General features: G+C 37.0%; 1 protein-coding gene across 1 annotated transcript; it reads right to left on the reverse strand.

Annotated features, from left to right (window-relative positions):
- Positions 1 to 9,690: 9,690 nt before the first annotated feature.
- LOC136236215 (uncharacterized) lies at positions 9,691 to 17,057 on the reverse strand. Its single transcript, XM_066026338.1, has 17 exons — positions 16,976 to 17,057; positions 16,386 to 16,838; positions 15,902 to 16,333; positions 15,418 to 15,849; positions 14,952 to 15,365; positions 14,465 to 14,899; positions 14,228 to 14,412; positions 14,003 to 14,172; positions 13,783 to 13,939; positions 13,639 to 13,730; positions 13,479 to 13,585; positions 13,334 to 13,427; positions 13,113 to 13,231; positions 12,800 to 12,908; positions 12,686 to 12,741; positions 10,135 to 10,253; positions 9,691 to 10,076 (listed from the first exon to the last, which is right to left on the reverse strand). The coding sequence occupies exons 1-17, from the start codon at positions 17,019 to 17,021 to the stop codon at positions 9,816 to 9,818; spliced, it is 3,681 nt and encodes a 1,226-aa protein (XP_065882410.1). The 5' UTR covers positions 17,022 to 17,057; the 3' UTR covers positions 9,691 to 9,815.
- Between the last annotated feature and the right edge of the window lie 256 nt (positions 17,058 to 17,313).

Consider the following 17,313-nt stretch of genomic DNA (forward strand, 5'->3'; position numbering starts at 1 on the left):
TAATCCCTAATTGAGATAGATTGAAGTTTAGGGATATATATGTCTACTAGAACATTGCAGATAGCTATATAGGCAACCTTCCCTGTTTCACTATACTTTTAGCTATTCCCTTGTTTCACGACTTTTTCTTTCTTTGATCCCTAATCCAACTTAAAATTCTTAATTTTCCTTCTATGCTTGTAAGAATAAACATTCATACACAGCACCATAGGCGGCGGAAAGGGGGGGGTCTAGGGGGCCGAAGCCCTCCCTCAGAATGATATCACGCCCGAAATTATCCTTCTTGGAGTGGGGCTGAAAACCGCGATAAGATCGAGATACTCTAATAGAGCAGTCACTCTAATAAAGCAGTCACATGCAGTCTTAGAGCAGTGTGTAGCGAGCTATATGTAAGGTAGTTTATCAGCTATAAATGCGTAGCTAGTGAGGTGGGCAACTATTGTCAGCTGGCTGTGACCTTTTTTTTTGGTCTCACCTTACCAAACCAGAGACAAAGTAGATCATTTCCATAAGTCTGGGTCAGCCCAGCCCCCCCCCCCCCCCCCCCCCCTCATATCAATTACTTCCTCCACCCCTGCACAGCACTAATGTAATGCCTTTCAGTATAGCAGCATTAGTTCTTCACTGTAAAAATGAAATGTGCTTTGCACACAAATGTGCATGTGCCCTGTGACACCAAAAAAGCACATGCAGTCATGCATTTTTTTGGTGTCACAGAGCACACTTTTTATACAAAGCACACTTCATTTTTTACAGTGTTGTGAACTACATTTCTAGCTGAGATTAATCCTAAAGGAAATTTTCCTACTCACTCTGCATGCTATAACTGACTGTTAATTCTGTCCCAATCATCTTGTAACAACTACTAATGTGACCAAATTTTGGAAAATCATCCTTTTGAGCACATGCAATAGTTGCAGGAAAGTCAATTGAAAGTTGCAGCAATTTTTTTAAATTAATATTTTTGCATATTTGGATAAAGCAACTTTAATTTAAACCTTCTTGCTGTGAAGTTTCACACCCAAAGCTTCTTTCTGCTAGGATAATTATATGGATGACTTTATCAGAACATGTAGTGATTCACATTTCATAATATGTAGGACACTAATTAACTTATAATTACAAATGGGATGATTGTTCATGGTTAAAACTAATTTATAAGTGTTTGGATGGTGATTAATTGAAGGAATGGACCAAGAACACTTGATTTAACAATCAGAAGTCTCTTTATATTTTGAGATGTAGGAATGAAATTATTTGTAAACAAAGTGATTTGTCACTACCTGTACATGTCATTCTCAATCACTCACAGAACTCAATACATTGCTGTAAGAAGTTAGTTTGTAATGTAGCTATTAGATAGTAAATAGCATGGCCATATCTCTGGAACTGTTCAAGATATCAAGCTGAAAATTTAACACAAAATAAACACCCATTGCCTCTTAAGTTGACCAATGTGCTGATGGTTTTCCAAAATTGGGTATTGGATTGTAATATCAATAAATTTCCACTGTGTTTAAGCACTATACCCATTCAAAATCTGGGTTAATTATCTATCAGTTTTCTACGTCACAAACTATACAACACCTTTCCTTGATTATAGTATTTTGTTTAGCAGTTATTTCAAATTCAATATAATTAGTTTTAGAGTATACTAAATTTAAAATGCTGAACTAAAAGTATTTTAGTTTTAGTTATAGTAATACATACACATACCATGTCTTAAAAATGTATAGAATCGATCAACATGGGCATGCAACATTTGATTTGATTTATATTTAACCTCCAGGCAATCGGCTACAGCCATTCTTCCTTGCCCAGAGGAACACATCACATACACATAAGTAAACACCAAAACAATACAAAAACAACCAAATATTAATTCCAACACAATTACAAAAAGACTACACAGTTACAAAACCAAAACAAAAACAAAAAGACCACACACATAAAATCAATAAAGTGAGTCACAATACTGTCTAAGAGCATCCATATATTCATTAAGAGGAGAATTAATGTGGTGTGTCACCAGTGGTGGCAGTGCATTCCACCCTTTAATAGCTTAATAGCGAAAAAAAATGCTGAGTAAAACTTTAGCAGAATTAAGGGATATTTGCCTGTTGCAAAATATATAAGTGTTCTTGTACAATAAGAGGTAGTTCCGCCAAAAGTAATGGGTGGCTCAAGTGGTATAATTATGTTTTTACTGATGGTATTGATGGTACACTGAACATAGTGATACCGAATGAAGTAAGATAATAGTGGCAACCATTGCAATTTTTGATTGAATAGATACACATGATCATATTTCCGCAGATCACAACACAGCCTTTTCAGCACGATTCTGCATGCATTCTCTGAAGTCTCTGTAATAAATTGCCGCCAATTGATGGTCCTCAAACTGTAACAAGTATGACAATTGTGACAGCACTAGAGATTCCAAAAGCATTTTCATCAAGCTGCTGTAGATAATAAGTCGATGGGAGGCAAGCAGATATAGATAATATGACATTTTACAACACACATTAGCAACATGAGACCATGACAGCTAGGCTAGTCAAAGATAAGCCCCAAATACTTCTGTTTCTCAGTCACCTGTAACACAACACTATCAATAGAAATAGGGGATATGTAAACTTCATAGAGTGATTTGAGGCCTTAAACCACATTACAGAAGACTTTTAAAATTGATTTTCAGTTTTCATTATTTTTGATTTTCAACAGTATTTTGTGGATGCAAAAATAGCCGTAACTTCACAATGAAATATACTATTGACTTGAAACAAAACCAAACTGCATGGTTCGTAGCACGAGTTTATTTTATAACAGTTCAGATTATTCCTAATAGCGAAATATTAAAGAAAATAAAGACAAAAATCACAAAGTTTTGACCATGCACAAGTCACCAAAGGCCAAATCTGAGATGCCCTTATTGCCCAAAATGTTTCTAAGGACTTGTCTTAATACAGTGCCAAATTTCATGCTTTATATATACTAGTGTTGTTTTAGGTATTAACTAAAACTAAAACAAAAAGTATAGTTTTAGTTAGGGCTTTTACTTTTAGTTATCTGAAACTAAAACTTTAGTTTTTCTGATTTGTCAAAAGACTAAACTAAAACTAAAAGTGCCTCGATTTTTATGCTGAAACTTATACTAAAACTAAAAATATCATTTAATGTTTAGTAATTAGAAATAACTGCTAAAACCAAAAGTACTTGCCAAGTATACAAATATTTAAACTAAAAGTACATATTTACCACCTACAATTATAAGAGTTGTTGATTGTTTAAAACTAAAACTAAAAGTACTTTGCTATATTGTAGTAACACACATTATAGCACTATACACATACTATCTGCCAGTGTATATAAAAGTAACTATAAAGTGTTTCGCTATAGATATTTAATAATTATCACAAGGGTTTAATGCCAAAAATGTTACTTCTGTGACGTTGTCAAGCAGGATGTATGTAGCTAATATGTACCACTCTGCGTGGGCAGTTCAAAGGCACCGCTAGTGCCATAATTTGTATATTGCACTGCTGCAGACCGCAGCGAGTGCATTATAACGCACTGGTTGCGGTTTTGTAGACCACAACGAGTGCATCATAAGTTATAACGCACCGACTTATCACGATAGCTACTGCAATCGCGCTACTGCAATCGCGCTACTGCAATCGCGAATTTTTTCCCACGCGTAACTTTCCCCGCCTACGGTATATGTAAATTTCACGCATGCTCCTAACTCCGGACACTTTTTATCACGCCTGATACAGCACTTCCAAAGTTGATTTCGAATTTTAAACACTACCACATTAAACTTGCATCTATTACCCACCTCATACTCGATTTTGAGAGTCATAGTAACTTTTGTTGCCGAGTTATGGGTATTTCAAATCTAGGTGTATTTACGCAAATATTTATGCAGCTTCAATGAGACTGGTTCTTATAAAATCGTCCATAGTAAGTGTTTGGCTGTTTGTTTGCAAACGAAACTTGGTACAGTGGTAAGTCATAGTTGTCCCTCTGTATTGTATTAAAATCAGCCGGATAGCTCTTTGAGTTTGGGAATAAGCAGCGATTATCGAAGAATTTTTGATAATTTTGCCACACATGGCAATAAATAATCACCTCGTTTAGAAAAACTAACAGGACTTTTAAGCTGATTTTAGGATCACAGCATCATCGTATATGAAGCATTAATCACCTAAATTTTCAAGTAAATTTTTTTTTTCGTATTTCGTAATTCAGCACTGCCAAAGTTACAATTACAAACAACTATTACAACTACATAAACTACAGCTAGCTACAGGGGGAAAACTATTACTAGGGGAAAAGGGGATTTGTCCTAGTAATAGGACAAATCCCCTATTACTAGGGGAATATGGGTTTTGTCCATATCTCCAAAACTATATACAGCATTTAATTTTCAAGTAAATGCTGTATATAGTTTTGGAGATATGATGAAAACCATTGGAAGTGAATCACTCATGAAGTAACTCTAACTGACACAAATTGTGAATTAACAGTATGCCAAATCAACCTTAACAACCACTGTACTCTTCTTGCCTGTTCAGTCTATCGTCCACCATCAAGTGATGAACTTTACCTGGAAAATCTTTGTCAGCAGCTCACGAACATCAGAAGCAGCTTCCCTAATGCTGCTCTTTGGATTGGTGGTGATATCAATCTTCCAGATATCAAGTGGTGCGATGGTAGCATTGCAGGTCACTCTAACTCATTAAATTTGAATAATATTTTTTTGGATTTCTTAGATAATAATGCTCTTTCCCAAATGGTAGATTTTCCCACACGAGGCTCAAACACTTTAGACATTTTTATAACTGATAGACCAGGTTTATTAGAAAGCTGCAATGTAGTTGATGGAATCAGTGATCATGAAGTAGTACGTGTCACCTCATCCATAACAGCAGACCTGCCACCACCTACCAGAAGAACTATCTATCTTTGGTCCCATACAGATTTTAATCTTATTAGGCAAACTGCTCAGTCACTCTGTCAACATTTTGTCAGTACACATTCAACATCAACATCAGTTGATATTCTCTGGAATGATTTTATGTCCATTTGTAATACTTGCATGGATCTGGTTCCGACCAAACTGTCTTCAACTAAGCACCACCAGCCTTGGATTAACAGCCACATCAAGCGTCTAACCCGTAAAAAGCAACGTGCCTACAATCATGCCCGTGCCACTAATACAGAATATGACCGGGCTAAATATAAGGATATTAAAAGACAGTGTCAGTATGAATGCCGCAAATGCTTTAACCAGTATGTAGCCAATCTCATTGATCCTAACAGTAATGTTGTCACCAAACGTTTATGGTCATATATTATATAGTTATACAACGGCGACGAGTGCTCTGCCTGATATAAACGCACGAGCCTGAGGGCCGTCAGGCCCGAAGGCAAGTGCGTTTATACAGGCAGAGCACGAGTGCACGTTGTATAACTGTTATGTACCATTCACCTAATAGGTGGGGAGAGTCTCACAAGACAGCTGTAACACTTATAAAGGCCAGGTTTCTAACATCGATTGTGGGTAACCAAGCCTGACGTTGCGATGACGTCCCCCCTGCAGTACTGCAGCCACCTGAGATATTGGAAGCTAGTACGCTATGGGATAATTGTATCACTAACCTGCATTCGCTGTTCCACTCTATCATGTAGTGCTCAGCATGCCAGCGTGCCATATAGACTAAGCACCAGACTAATCGCCATAGTGATTCTCTCTAGCGAAAAAATCAGCTAAATAGACGGTTTAAGTAAACAAAACCTAGCTACTAAACGATACTAGTCTAATTCTTACTATTCACACTGGCTAAACTCGAATCTGGTGGCATGACAAAACTGGTTACCACAATCGAACGTAAAGGTTAGTATTATTTAGAATATATTTGTTTTATTGAGTCATTGTCGAAGTGGACTACAGTTTAATCTGGGCTAAGATGGCACCAGACTAGTAAGGTGTATAAGTACGTTTATATATATGTAGACTAGAGTTGTGGCCACCCGCCTTGGCTTTTTCGATCGCCATTGGCTGCTTGTAAACATTATACGTATTGGTGACGTTATGGCCCACAATCGACCTTTACATGTCAGGCTATAAAAGAATTCGAGTGATCTGTGTAGTGTCTTTCCACCTATTAGGTGAGGTGTCGTAGTGGTCTTCGCCACCGGCACTTGTGCTATGCTGCACAAAACCGCAGCCAGTGCAATATCTGTATATTGCACTGCGGTCGGTGCATTATAACTTATAATGCACTCGCTGTGGTCTACAAAACCGCAACCAGTGCGTTATAAGTTATAATGCACTCGCTGCAGTCTGCAGCAGTGCAATATACAAATTATGGCACTGGCGGTGCCTTTGAACTGCCCACGCAGAGTGGTACATTAAAAGCAAAAAACTAGATCACACAGGAGTCAGTACGCTGAAACATCAGGGATCTACCTTTACTGACTCACGGGAAAAGGCAGATTTACTTGCAGACTACTTTTCATCCGTGTTTACCCACGAAGATACATCTCATATCCCAGACCTAAGTGGTGAAACATTATCTAGTAGCTATTCCACAGATTGTAGTGCATTCAGATGGTGTAGCCCAGCTGTTATCTAACATCAAAGTGAACAAAGCACCTGGACCTGATAACCTTCAAACACGTTTCCTACAAGAAGTTGCATATGAGATTGCACCAATCCTTACTGTTATCTTTCAAGCATCATTAGACCAAGGTGTTTTACCAAGCATTTGGAAAACAGCAGCAGTTGTCCCAATTTTTAAAAAAGGTGCCAGATCCGATCCAGGAAATTATAGGCCAGTATCCTTAACTTGTATTTGCTGTAAAATCTTAGAACATATTGTATATTCCAGCATTACCAAACACTTACAGTACCATGAAGTTTTATGTGATGGGCAACATGGATTTCGACAGAAACGAAGCTGTGAATCACAACTGATCACCACCATTAATGATTTTGCCAAGTGCCTTAATGAGAAGAGTCAATGTGATGTCCTCCTGTTAGACTTTCGTAAGGCCTTTGACAAGGTACCTCATGCACGCCTTTTCCAAAAACTTCACCATTATGGAATTCATGGAGCACTACTACTTTGGCTTAAATCTTTCTTAACCGATAGATCACAATATGTCATACTAGATAACCAAAAGAGCCATCCTACCCCAGTATCATCGGGAGTTCCTCAAGGCACAGTGCTAGCCCCACTTCTCTTTCTATTGTATATAAATGATTTACCTTCTCGAGTACGCTCTAAAGTAAAATTGTATGCCGATGATGTATTACTCTACTCCTACATTAAATCTGAATCTGATTGTCATGCATTACAAGAAGACCTAGATGCTCTCGCACAATGGGCACGTATTTGGCAGATGGAGTTTAACCCCAGCAAATGTGAATTCTTGAGAGTTACCAATAAGAAAAACCCCATTGTCTTTAATTACTGCATTGAAGCTGTACCTATTGCCCAAGTTGCTCATACCAAATACCTTGGCGTAACAATTTCAAGCAACTTTTCATGGAATGAACATGTCCAAAGGATTACCAACAAGGCCAAACAAGTAAACAACTTTTTGTATCGTAACTTACGCGAATGTCCTACTCACATTAAATGTAATTGTTTCAAGATTATGGTTCGTCCAATCATTGAATATGCTGCGTCTGCTTGGGATCCCCACACCTTGTTGAATATAAACAAGCTAGAATCAATCCAGAGAACTGCTGCTAGATTTTGCTTTAATGACTTTTCAAGATATTCAAGTGTTACTAACATGTTGTCTTCTCTTAATCTACCATTGTTACAGGCAAGAAGAACCCAAGCTAAATTAAGTACTTTTTACAAAATAATTAACGGATATTTGATTGTGCCTACAGATGATTTTACCCCTAAACTTTCAAGTTTAAGGAGTGGCTACTATCACCAACCAATGACTCTAATTGATGCATACAAATTTTCCTTTTTCCCATCAACCATCAAATTATGGAACCAACTCCCTGCTGATGTAATTAATTCCTCTACCCCTAATGAGTTTTGTAATAACTTAAGTAACTTTTATGATCACACCTGTGCGTTATAATCTTTTGATTGCTGCACAGTAATATTCTATTCTATCTATTTATTTAAGTGTCCGGAGTTAGGAACTGTCCGGAATTAGGTGCACTTACCTTAATTATTTGCTGCTCTGTGTATACATCGCTATAACAGAAATATACTAGCTGCTCAGAGTGGCTCCCCCCTTTTAATGGTATGGATATGAATTTGATTGTGCGGCGGCTGCCCCTCCCCTTGTCAGCTCCTGGATCCGCCCCTGGTGTGTTTATTTGTTTATAATGCTTTTTGAAGCAGGAGAACCTGCATCAAAGCTAGGTCTGTTGGCAACCTGTGCCCACAGCCAGAAATGTACAGCTATACATTAATTATAATCAATTACATTACAATTACTTAACTATGTAAAGTAACTATGTACTTATTACTAATTTGTAGTTCAGTGTCATTAAAGAGGGAGAATATTGGTGGAGATTGGTTGTCTTGAGCATTGGTGGCATGGACATAAGAAATGAAATGAACAGGATTGATCAGAGTTGAAGTTAACTGTAAAATGGTCCCATAGATGTTTTGTTAGCTTTTGTTTGATGACATAAGGCGGTAGTCTTGACTCACGGTGTGGTGCGCCGGCTTTCTTGGCCGCGCACGACAAACTACCGTGTGTCTTGATATATCTACCAATGGAAGTTCTGTATGTTCTATTAGGAGTCTTAAAAATGTGCGCTCTATTAGAGTAATATCGAACTAAAACATACAATACAATACATTTATAAATCTGTCTTCAATAATCATCATTGTGTCTGAAAAACAAACTCAAAGTTATGGCTGACTTTGGGGCCTTAATAAAGTGTGAAATCCACACAAAAACAGCCAAGCTGTGAAAAATGGTGTGGCCTTAAAAAATCTGGGTGAAAAAAAGTTGTGAAATCAAAGGTGGTAGCCAAGAAATGGCTGCAGTGATGTTAATTAATAATTGCATGCGTTGTTGAAATTTATTCATCACAGCCAATTTCTTGGCCACCACCTTTGATTTCACAGCTTTTTTCACCCAGGCTTTTTAAGACCAAACCATTTTTTCACAGCTTGGCTGTTTTTGTGTGGTCTATATATGTGACCGGATTTGTGAAAAGATACATTTGCAGAGTATAGAGGTACATAGTTACTAACCGCTGAAATTCACTAATAATCATATTAAACTTTCATGGACATAATACATTAACGTAGGTGATCACAATTAAGCTGCAGCATGCATATGCTTGTGTACCATGCATTGTGAACTCAATAGGGTGAAGACTTTATTTAGGAATGCTTATAGATGTCTGCTGAAGTTTCTGAATGCAAACTCAAAATAATGTCTCTAGTTGTGAAATGTTTCCCCCCATCCAGGAATTATGGCATACTAATGCTACCAGCTGTATGCATACAGTGGTGTAGAAGAATTCTTCCAGCAAATTATAGCTGTCATTGTTAAGATGTCAGCATGCTCTTTCAATAATTAACATCCTCAGAAAAACAGACATGATATGATTATGCAGCTGAATATTCATACAACAATGAATATACACAATAGCAGTTCAGTTTATTGTATACATGAGATCAGTAACCAGAAAGGAGTTTTTTTTATTATTCTTTTATTCAGTTTTAAATTTTTTTTGTTGCTATATAAGCATTTATTATTTTAAATTTTTTTTGGGGCTTACACTCAAGCCTAATGTTTTACATTACAAAATATTAAGGAAAGGGGAAAAATGAAAACTGCTGCTGCATAATGGACGGTTCTTTTCTTCCTGGAAACCAGTTGAGTTTATTAAACTCGGCCCAACAAGCATCACAATAGTTGAACATTCTCTTTGCTCCAGTAATGGAGTTCAGAAGCATATCTTGTGCTTTGTTGTACTTCTTTTCACCCAACAATTGATATGATCTCAGCATCATATATCTTGGACCAAATACTCGACATGTTTTTATCTTCTTCTTCAACTTTTTCATTGTCTAATGACACAACAAATTCAACTGTACTACACAAATCTCATCAGAAATGTATAAGTACCTTAGTGGCTTGTTTGTTGATAGTTTTATCATCAAGTGAGTTGTTAAGGAGTAGCAAACACTCAGCTTGTCGACACAATGCCTTGGTCATCGCAAAATTGTATGAGGTAGGTATCTTACCTAAATGCGGTAAACACAATAAAAGATAACAGTGGCTATGCAGGTTATATTAGGGTCATTCTATGTCAAATCATCCACGAACTCAGTGCCGCCTCTCAGATCTTGTTGAAGCCTGGTGTGTTTGTAGTACCTGTGGTGCTCATCACTCATACAATTATTTATCTCCACCCATACACCACATAGTTTCTGATTTATGACCACAAATATTTTGGACATTTCATGTTACAAAATTGACTGTAACTTTCTACAGCATTATATTTTAAAACAGAGTTTTCACTGATTTGAACACTGTTACAGGGAATTTAACACTTATTGCAATTTCGTACGAAATGCATAGCGTAAATGCATACATATGCACATTTTTATAAGCGATTTATCTGGAAACACAGTAGTGGTGTATCATGCCTCAGGCTGCTGTAAACGTGACAAATTTCTTCAACAGGGCACGTGGTAGCATGGATTCAAAAATAGCAAAATATCACAGACATGCATGCGCAACCATACTACGCATTTCACACGAAATTGCAAGTGTTAAATTTATTGACCTTCAAGTGGTGCATGAATTATGGAATATCACATAATTAAGGTTCAAAGGTGCTTGGTTGAAAATTTAATTTATTTATATTTCAAAAATGCTATTTAAAATTCTTTGTGAATAATAATTGGGTCATGGTATATGTTTGACAAGTACATAACAAATTGGAATTTTCAACTAGAGTAGGGACCATAGCACATCAATAAAAAGTACTGAGGAGTCCATGATATTGAATCACAGTAAAACAATAAGAAGTGTTACATCCCTACTGTGCTCAAGATACCATAATGGAAATGCACAATAGGGATATAACACTTCTTAGTGTTGTACTGTGATTTAATAATATCGTCAGCTAATTTCAATACTTTTATCAATGTGCTATAGTCCCTACTCTAGTTGAAATTCCACTTTCTGTGTACTTGTTCGTTAACTTTTTTGTAAGATAAACTTATTATGACTGGTGAACCCACGCATACCACATCAAAAGACTTCATTTCAGCTATGTTCACAGCATTATGAATCAAGCAAGAATAGTTCAAAAAGTACCTCTGTGATCAAAGTATCTAGTACTGTAGCCACTATGAAAAATATGGACGATTTCCATTATGAATTGAGAGAAGCCATTATGTGCTACTGCCAAATCAAATGGAATGCAAAGGAGGACACTGGTAAGTCCATGAAGAATGCACTGTATGCACTAAAAGGCACGTGTCCAGCTGAAGCAACATCAAACAGTGAAAAATCAAGCCCGTAGCCTTAGTCATTATCAATTTACGCTTGTCTGAAGGCATCAGTCAGTCAGTCAGTCAGTCAGTCAGTCACTAGAAAATTCTGTTTAATAATTTTTAAAAATTTATAGCAACTTGTTGAAGATCTGAAGGCTTGTTTGGGTTTAGTTTTACCTAACCAATACTCATAAGGGAAAAGTGAGACTGGTTTTTGGATGATGTTTTTTCATGGGCCATGCCCAAATCTTTGTGGTCCCTACTATATAGTACTATCATACTGTATGATAAATATTTGTGGTGGGAGCACAATGGGTTCAAGAGATATAATTAGCACAATAAAAAATTATTCATTTAGTAATGAAGTTCCAGCGATAAAAAGCAGTGAAACAAGTAATGATGGTAGGTATGAGGAAAGTCCCTAGCTACTTGGATTATAACAATGTGGGAAAATTCCTACTTGGCATTATAGGAGTACTACTAAAGTATGGATTTTCCTCATAGCTACCATCATCTCTTGTTTCACTACATTTTACAACTGGAACCCTATTTCACGTTTAAATCAATCATTTTTTTATTGCACTAGTTTGTTAACTTTTTGTTATAACATAGATATGAAATACAAGTGTGGCTGTGACTACTGTATTAGAGTATCTTGATCTCACCACCCAGCTATGCAGTAGGTAAAGCTAATGGGCGTGGCATAATACCTTGTTTTCCTATGGAGCTATATCATTCCATGATGCATTCTGATCATTAAAGGGGGCATGGAAATTGTTTTAAAAGTGTACTATGGGCAGGCAGACGAAATTTCAAGTTTTGACGATTTTCAATATCTGGACAGTAAGTGTTTTCTTGTTTTTACAGCATTAAGTGCAGTATAAAGTTACAATTGATTTAGTAACTTAAGACAGACCAATTTTTCATGAAATTTAATATTATAAAAACATGGTCATAAATCAGAAACTATGTGGTTAATGGGGATAAAAATTTGTATGAGTGATGAGCACCACAGGTACTACAAATACACCAAGCTTCATCAAAATCTGAGATGTGACACTAAATTCCTTGTTGATTTGACATGGAATGACCCATTATACAACAGAGAAATGTTTGGATGCCAAACAGTATATTCCACCACAACCATACTGTGGTTTACACACTACACTTACTATTGGCTATAGTAATGTATTTCATTGCCAGTCGCCACTGTCTTATTCTTGCATACCTACAATGATCACATATTAATAGCAATATACACTGACTGGGTTACTACTACTACTTACCATGTTGCCAAACAAGTGGCCAGGTAGAAGTCTTCACCAGTTGGGAACTTTTGAATACTGTACCGTTTGGCTGCTTCTACCATGTCTTCAAAATCATCTGGCTTCATACCTGTATGTATATAATAATAATAATAAAAATGAAGTCCCAAAACCTCACACAACAAAAAACCAATGGTTTTACATCATGCAGAAAGCAGGCATGTTGCAGAAAACCATTAAATACTCAAGGGTACAATTAGGAACAAATGAAACACATCATCGTGTTGAATATTGTGATATGTATGTTAAGCTTTACGTATCCATAGTAACATACCAATTTCCAAGAAGACATCAAAATTGCCACAAGTGATGAGTGCTGTAATTCTATCATGATCTTCAAGATCTTTTGGAATGTCACACATCTGATTTAGACATTCTTTGATAGCTGGAGTACTAAAAAGAGTGAAAAATCATCTGACATTCTTTTGCACTCGTTTTTAAAAGTCTACCACATATAACATGCACTTGTACAAGCATTACCATGTATTAACTCACTTCAACATTAACAGTTCTGTGGAAAGATATTCTATTGTGGTAGTCAATAGTAGAGAAGTGTTGTGTTTTCCAACTATAGACATGGCAGTTTTTCCTGTATACAAATAAGCAATAGTTAACATGGTTCGTCCAATATATGTATTACCCTTCTGGCCTGCCACCACAATTTCACCATGGCACAATTCAAACGTCATGGTTGATCTAAGCAAGTGTAGAGTGGCAGTACTGTCATCCAAGTTCATCTCTGATGACCTATGACCATATATCAATCACTACAACATCTTATGGTTAAGTATTACTCTTACTTCTTGTTGGCTTTCTTCACATAATGTTCACTCAAATTGTCAAGACTGTATGATTGGCAGCAGTCAATTACAGAAGCATATGCCTCCATCAGCTGTAATACATTCTCATTGTCTGTCATATACACAAACCAACAAAGTAGCTACCTCATAAATGTCTCCACACTTCTCAGCAGCATTGAGCTGTTGGTATGAAGACATCAATGCTAGCAAGTTTTGTTGTTGATGGTGATAGGCTTTGGTTAGTTGACCCATACAGTGAGCTCTCTCACACTGAACTCCATCAAGATGTCGATATTGTTTCCTACAAAAAGGATGACAGAGCAACAACACATTACGTATCCTCATACACATATCCAGCACTTACTTATTCTGGAACAATTTTGATGTTTTTGCATGCAAAAAATGTTTGACAGCTTGGTATGCTAAGTTAAAAGCTGATCCAACTTTGGTTGATGGCACATTAATGCCAAGATAACTAACTCCCTTTTTAAAGTGAATTATGCTTTCTTCTGTCTTGCCAGCTTTAAACAATGCCTATAAAAATAGTTACATCCAATATCATGTAACCATACAATATTGATTAACTCACTTGGCCATAGAAGGTCTCAAACTCAGCCATGCTCTCATATTGTGTGATGTTCTCATCAAACACATTACCACTGAATTGATTGCAGTATCCTAACAACTCAGTGTTATCTCCATTAGCTTCCACATCAAATGTTGCATCCATGCCAAAGTCAACCAAACCAACCATTGCTACTTCAGGAACATCTCCTTTAACAATAAGCACAGTGAATGTCTTAAATCTCCCAAACTCCAAACTCACCAATAACATCATCCTGAACATCTGATATCACTTCATCAAAAACTGATGATGGAACATCAATTTGGACGACATCTTCAGTGATACGGGCAGCTTCTGTTGTAGTCACAACATCACTGGAATATGTTGGTTCTTCCTTATCATCCATCATGGTTGATTGTTCTTGTAAACTGGAAGCTTCGTTAAAAGTAGACAATGTGTAGTTAACACTAATCATGTGTTGAGATTCCTGTGTAAATGAATTGCCAGTGGTAGGGCAGCTTAATTCAGACTCCTGGAAATGGTTACTGCTGATAAGCGTCATGTCAACATTGCTCAGGTTCTTGACAACAGCTGAGCCTTTATCATCAGGATTAGCTTCATTAGCTTCCACATCAAATGTTCCATGCACTCCAGAGTCAACCAAACTAATAACCATTGCCACTTCAGGCATATCCCCTTTGACAACAATTACAGTGAAAGTCTTAAATCTCCCAAACTCCAAACTCACCAGTAACATCATTCTCTTCATCTTGAACATCTGATATCACTTCATCAAAAACTTGGACAATATCTTCAGTGATATGGGCAGCTTCTGTTGTAGTCACAACATCAATGGAACATGCTGGTTCTTCCTTATAATCCATCATGGTTGATTGTTCTTGTAAATCGGAAGCTTTGTTAGAAGTAGACAATATGCTATCAACACTTATCATGTGTTGAGACTCCTGTGTAAATGAATTGCCAGTGGTAGGACAGCTTAATTCAGATTCCTGGAAATGGTTACTACTGATAAATGTCATGTCAACATTGCTCAGGTTCTTGGCAACAGCTGAGCCTTGATCATCAGGAATAGCTCCATTAGCTTCTACATCAAATGTTCTTGATTCAACCAAAATAACCATTGCCACTTTAGGTACATCTCCTTTGGAAACAATTACAGTGAATGTCTTAAATCTCTTAAACTCCAAACTCACCAGTAACATTATCCTGAACATCTGATATCACTTCATCAAAAACTGATGGTGGAACATCAACTTTGACGATATCTTCAGTGATACGGGTAGTCTCTTCATCTTCTGTAGTAATCACAACATCACTGGAACATGTTGCTTCTTCCATATAATCCATGATGGTTGATTGTTCTTGTAAACTGGAAACTTTGTTAGAAGTAGACAATGTGTAGTTAACACTAATCATGTGTTGAGACTCCTGTGTAAAAGAATTGCCAGTGGTAGGGCAGCTTAATTCAGACTCCTGGCTGCTGAGAAATGTCATGTCAACATTGTTCAGGATCTTGGTAACAGCTGAGCCTTGATCATAAGGAATAGCTCCATTAGCTTCCACATCAAATGTTCCACCCACTCCAGAGTCAACCAAACTAACCATTGCCACTTCAGTCACATCTCCTTTAACAACAATTACAGTGAATGTCTTAAATCTCCCAAACTCCAAACTCACCAGTATCATCATCCTCTTCATCTTGAACATCTGATATCATTTCATCAAAAACTGATGATAGAACATAAACTTCTTTAGTGATACGGGCAGTCTCTTCATCTTCTGTAGTAATCACAGCATCACTGGAACATGATGGTTCTTCCTTATAATCCATCATGGTTGATTGTTCTTGTAAACTGGAAACTTCGTTAGAAGTAGACAATGTACTTATCATGTGTTGAGACTCCTGTGTAAATAAATCGTCAGTGGTAAGACAGTTTAATTCAGACTCCTGGAAGTGGTTACTGCTGATAAGTGTCATGTCAACATTGCTCAGGTTCTTGATAACAGCTGAGCCTTGATCATAAGGAATAGCTTCATTAGCTTCCACATCAAATGTTCCACTCACTCCAGAGTCAACCAAACTAACCATTGCCACTTCAGGCATATCCCCTTTGACAACAATTACAATGAATGTCTTAAATATCCCAAACTCCAAACTCACCAGTAACATCATCCTCTTCGACTTGAACAATTGATTTCACTTCTTCAAAGACTGACGATGGAACATCAACTTTGACGATATCTTCAGTGATACAGGTAGTCTCTTCATCTTCTGTAGTAATCAAAACATCACTGGAACATGTTGGTTCTTCCTTATAATCCATCATGGTTGATTGGTCTTGTAAACTGGAAGCTTTGTTTGAAGTAGACAAGTGTTGAGACTCCTGTGTAAATGAATTGTCAATGGCAGGACAGCTTAATCCAGACTCCCGGTAATGGTTACTGCTGAGAAGTGTCATGTCAGTATCGCTCAGGTTCCTGGTAACAGTTGAGCCTTGATCATCAGGATAAGCTGTCCATGGTATTTTATAATTGAGTGAATTATCTTCATCTTCCTCAACATCATTTTTATTAAGAAGATGGTCGGTTCTTCCACCAAAGAAGATGGCAATGACTGTTGTGAATGAAAAGACAGTGTAAATTGTTAAATGATACACTGATTCCTAAAATTGTAATTTCCACGAAGTACCAATCATGTCATGAAAGCAATAAACAGTAATGGCCTCCAATGTGTAAAAATATTTAACTTACCACGTAGGAAGCAATGAATTACAAAGCAGATTATAAGCCAGATCATGGTAGTTAGTAGACTGAAATCATCTTTTGATGATTGCCGTCCTATTGAGTAACAAACAATGATAAGCATCAGTGCATGCATGGTATAGGCTGTGTACATGCAGCCTGTATATTTGGCAGTGGCACGGAACAGCATGATTTTGCCTACCCATTAATGCAGGTGCAAGGGGGAAGAGGGGGGGGGCTGTATGTAGCCCCTGTCAAAGTTATTATGGAGGGGCTAAGCCTATCTAAAATTAATTCTCAGCTATCATTGGACAATTCTGTTGATTGTACTACACCATCATACAGTA

Source organism: Dysidea avara, chromosome 10 (genome assembly GCF_963678975.1).
Source record: "Dysidea avara chromosome 10, odDysAvar1.4, whole genome shotgun sequence".
NCBI classification, from domain to species: Eukaryota; Metazoa; Porifera; class Demospongiae; order Dictyoceratida; family Dysideidae; genus Dysidea; species Dysidea avara.